Below are 5,205 nucleotides of genomic sequence, written 5' to 3'. Positions count from 1 at the left end.
AGCAAAACACTAATCACATCGAAAGAGGTATTGGCCCATTACAACCCGGCATTACCAATTCAGTTGGCATGTGATGTGTCACCGTACGGCATTGGAGTGGTGCTGTCGCACAAATTCTCGGACGGCTCAGAGAGGACAATAGCCTTTGCATCACGATCACTAACCTCAGCCGAGCGTAACTCCGCCCAGATTGACAGGGAGGCCCTCAGCCTAGTGTGGGGAGTGAAAAAGTTCAATCACTATCTGCACGGGCAGAAAATCACCTTGCTGACTGATCACCCGCCTCTTGTCTCCATTTTACATCCAAAGAAGGGCGTTCCTGTGATGACTGCGCAACGACTACAAAGATGGTCACTTTTTCTAGGGGTGCACCACTATGAGTTTGAATATAAGGGCACGAAACAGCATGGAAATGCTGATGGGCTATCATGCCTGCCACTGCCTAATGCGGAGCAAGCACCAGCAGTGGATCCTGTCAAAATATTCCATTCGACTATAGTTGAATACCTACCGGTAACTAACGCTTGTATCAAAAAGGAAACCCGAAATGACCTGACACTGTCTCGGGTATATGATTTGACGGTGAAGGGATGGCCAGCACATGGCGACTCACTGTTGCCAGCATTCTCGACAAGGGGAGAACAGCTGTCAGTGTGCCACGGTACCTTGATGTGTGGATCCCGAGTGGTAATTCCACCCAAGTTAAGGGATAGAGTGCTCAATGGGCTTCATGAGGGTCATCTGGGAGGGGTAAAAAAGAAAAGCCTAGCCAGGGCTTATGTGTGGTGGCCGGTAATCGATAAACAAATCGAGGACCTGAACAAGAGCTGCTCAGGATACCAGACAGTCCAAAATGAACCACCACAGGCCCTACTACACCCATGGGATTGGCCCTCCTCTCAATGGCAACGGTTGCATATTGATTTTGCTGGTCCATTCATGGTCTCAATGTATTTAATAGCCGTGGATGCGCACTCGAAATGGCCTGAGGCCATCAAAATGTCCTCTACCACCACGGAGAAAACGATTGCAGTCCTATGGACCATTTTTGCCAGGAATGGCTTGCCAGAACAGATTTGCTCCGACCACGGACCACAGTTTGTGACCAAAGAGTTCCGGAGGTTCCTGAAAAAGAAAGGGGTAAGGCATTACACATCTGCCCCATATCATCCAGCCAAAAATTGATGGGCTGACAGGTTCGTACAAACCTTTAAGAAGGCAATAAAGGCTATGTACAATGACAACATTCCACTGCAGCACAAGGTGGACAATTTCTTGTTCGCCTACCGGAATGCGACACATGCAGTCACCAACCAGGCCCCAGCCATGACGTTCTTTAACCGAAGGTTAAGATCTCGCCTGGATTTGCTCAGACCAAACGTACGAAGAGATGTTGAGTGTAAGCAATTCCAGCACATCCATGAGAAGCCAACAAGGAGCTTCAATGTCGGGCAACCAGTCTTGGCCAGCGACTAACGAACAGAAAAATGGCAGCCAGGAACGATATGCACACGGCAGGGCCCACTAATGTACACAGTGGACGTTGGGGAGAGCATCGTGAGACGCCATGCTGACCAGATCCTAGAGTCACAGGAAGAACTCAACCCCATGCCTCGCCCATACATACCTGGTGATGAACCCGATGTACAGGTAGCATCTACCCCAGAATCAGCAGCATCGGAAGCTGATGAACCAACCGACGACAGGGGGCCAGAGTCACCTCCGCACCAAGAGCAAGACACTCGGGAAAGGCGCTATCCAGAAAGGACCAGGAAGCCTCCCCAAACACTGAATTTATAAATAAACTATTTTCAGCTATTGTTGCATGTTAAAAGTGTTAATTGTAATTAGTTTGATATTTAATTATTAAATAAGTGTTATGGTACTGTTAGTCTAAAAGGGGAGGAATTGTAATGTATGTACCTTTAATGGGGATAACTACTTTTTACAGCTCATGTATACTGTAGTACCGGTAGTGACCACACCTGTATATAACACTGAGTTGTAATCTGTACAGTTCAGTTGCAGTCTGAGCCACGTTGAGTAAACACCATTTGTACCGTTTGCCGCAGTCTGTGTCTGATTATACACGGACATAACACGGTCGACTAGGTCTCTATACACTAGAATTAAGAAGAAAGAGAGGGGATCTCATTGGAACTTATAAAATTCTGACAGGTCTAGACAGACTGGATGCAGGGAGGATGCGTCCCCTGGCTGGGGTGTCGAGAACGAGGGGTCACAGTCTCAGGATACCGGGTAGGTCATTGAGGACTGAGATGAGGAGAAATTTCTTCACTCAGAGGGTGGTGAACATTGGGGAATTCTCCACCACAGAAGGCTGTGGAGGCCAAGTTACTGAATATATTTAAGAAGCAGATAGATTGATTTCTAGACACAAAATGCATCAAGGTGTATGGGCAGAGTGATGGGGTATGGTATTGAGATAGAGGATCAGCCATGAAAATATTGAATGGTGGAGCAGGCTCGATGGCCCGAATGGTCTACTCCTGCTCCTAGATTTCTCTGTTTCTATGTTTCACGTTATATGGAAAAGAAAGCAACGTTGAAATTATTTTTAATTAAGTTACACCCGTTTGTATTTTGGAATCAATCTCACTCTGAACAGCATCAAATTTGGTTCCAATACTTGGAGTTTCTGATGTAAGGGCATTAATAAACGGTCAACTGCTCTGCTCACTACTATGGCACCAGTGCAAGAGATAAATCAGCCGTTTCCCTGGAATTGGGGTCTGATCCGCTTCCATTGGTTCTCTGGCAGAAAAAATCCTAAACCTCAGCCCGTGAACAAACACTGTTGGATTTTGTCCTACGTTTAAACTGCTTTCTTACGGGGCATTTCTCGCTTTGTGGCTGTTCACGTGACAGGATGTGAAACAATTTTACGCAGCGAGTGGTTCGGATCTGCAATGCACTGCCTGAAAGGGTGGTGGAGGCAGACTCAATCGTGGAGTTCAGAAGACAATTGGATACACATCTGAGGGGAAAAAATCTTGCAGCTTTTTGGGGAAAGGGCAGGAGAGTGGGCTTGGCAGAAATGCTATTGTAGAGAGCAGGCACGGGCTCGACAGGCCAAATTGCCTCCTTCTGTGCTGTAACCATTCTATGATTCTATGAAGTGAGCCTGCCAGCCTTCCAGTGCCATACTAAGTGCTTGATTCCTGCAGTGAGACTGCGAACTGTCTACTTCCCATGCCAGGCTGGTCAAGTCGAGGTTGGTGGAGTGAATTTCTCATTAATATAGTGGGCAGTGTCCCCGCCTTTCTCGCGGGCGACCGGTGTTTAATTCCCCGACAGGAAGAGGTTTTATTGTTAAGAAAATGAGAGTGAACGAAATTGGCAATTGAACTTGCAGTGTAAAAAATGTCTCCTCATCTCCCTTCTGGTTCTTTAGCAAATTACCTTTATTCTGTGTCCTTTGGTTACACACCTTCATCAACAGCATCAGAGAGAGAGAAAGAGTATCGGTATTACACTTCCTATCCATGTGTCCATATCTCGCTCAATAACAGCAGTCAACATTCATGTCCAGCGCTGGGTAAAGAGACAGACAGAAAGACACAATGTCAGTCTTACAATTCCTATCAATGTGTCCATATCACGCTCAATAACAGTATCCTACCTCCTTTTACAATTCAACATATAACGGAAAGCGCCAGAGAGCGACAGGGCGGAGGGAGAGTCAGAGACAGATTGAGGAAGGACAGTGAGAGACATTGATAATCTCAGCACCAGACTGACCTGTGAAGTGTCGCTTTATCCTGAAAGATCCCAGTGGAGTGACAGAAGATACGGTCTCAACTCTCACTGATATTGGATTAGAGACAGCTATTATTAATCCCATACTCTGGTGCACGAATTTGAACAGCGACATTAAGTTTTGTGTCAAGGGATTTACGTTTCTTGAACTGATATTCTCCAATAATTAAACAAACTGTAAAAGAGAGCTAGTGAATTAAGACGGGCACATTACTCTTAAATCGGGTTTTACTGACCTCTTTCTGAGAAGGGGGGGAATATGAGCGGGTCTGAGACCAAAGCGTACAAACGATCAGGGCCAGTGTTTAGTTTATGGGACATCAATTGAACAGGACACAAAGATTCTGCCAGGTAATGAAACTGCATTCCCGATAATCCTTCTACCGGATTAAACAGAAATCAGAGGGAATTAGAAAGTTCCAGAAATACACATATTAAAATCAATAGAATAAATCGATTCAACAGGCAGATGTTGGTGCAGCTTTTTCAGAGAGGCTGTGGGTGGCTCTTAAAAGATCCGCTGTGTTTTGTCTTGTCAGCACATTGTGGAGTTTTACTTGGAGCTGATGTACTTGGTCACTGCATTTGTCCTTTCCGACAAGGTGTGCTTGGCCAGCTCCCCGGGCAGTAGCAGGCGCACGATGGTCTGAATCTCCCGGGAGCTCATGGTGTGCCGTCTGTTGTAATGGGCCAGGTGGGAAGCCTCACCCTCGATGCGCTCGAAAATATCGTTCACAAACGAGTTCATGATACTCATGGCCTTGGAGGAGATGCCGGTGTCGGGGTGAACTTGCTTCATCACTTTGTAGATGTAAATGGAATAACTCTCCTTCCTCGACTTTCTTATCTTCTAGCCGCCCTATGCTGGTGCTTTATTCAAGGTTTTCTCGGCGTCCTTCTTGGTCGCTTTCTTCTTGTCCTGCTGCATCTTGCCATCGAGGGAGTGCAAGGAAGACTGCTTCCTGGAATGGGGGGATTTTCCTATGAGGACAGATTGAGTAGACTAGGCCTAGATTCTCTAGAATTTAGAAGAAGGAGAGGTTATCTCATTGAAAAATGCAAAATTCTTACAGGGTTTTACCGGGTAGATGCAGTGAAGATGATTGGCCTGCCTGGCAGTCCAGAGGCAGGAGTCACATTCTCAAAATAAGATGTCGGCCACTAAAGACTGAGACAAGGTGAAATGTCTTCACTCAGAGGGTGGTGAATCTTTGGAATTATCTACCCTGGGGAGCTGTGGAAGTTGAGTCGTTGAGTATCTTCAAGACAGATCTCGATAGATTTTTGAATATTGTGGGTATCAAGATCAAAGGGGATAGATCATGAAAGTGGTAATGAGGTAGAAGATCAGCCATGGTCTTATTGAATGGTGGAGCGGCATCGAAGGGCGAAATGGACTACTCCTGCTCCTATTTCTTCTGTTCT

The 5,205-nt window shown here is 46.1% G+C and overlaps 1 protein-coding gene across 1 annotated transcript; it reads right to left on the bottom strand.

Annotated features, from left to right (window-relative positions):
* Positions 1-4,333: 4,333 nt before the first annotated feature.
* Positions 4,334-4,708, bottom strand: LOC147087202 (histone H2B 7-like). Its single transcript, XM_085978110.1, has one exon. The coding sequence runs from the start codon at positions 4,577-4,579 to the stop codon at positions 4,334-4,336; it is 246 nt and encodes an 81-aa protein (XP_085834236.1). The 5' UTR covers positions 4,580-4,708.
* Between the last annotated feature and the right edge of the window lie 497 nt (positions 4,709-5,205).

This window comes from Somniosus microcephalus, unplaced genomic scaffold, assembly GCF_052327205.1.
Source record: "Somniosus microcephalus isolate GS21.2 unplaced genomic scaffold, FLI_Smic_1.0 unresolved_chr6, whole genome shotgun sequence".
NCBI lineage: Eukaryota > Metazoa > Chordata > Chondrichthyes > Squaliformes > Somniosidae > Somniosus > Somniosus microcephalus.
Note: the sequence above shows the minus strand (reverse complement) of the source record. Positions and strands in the feature narration are given on the sequence as shown.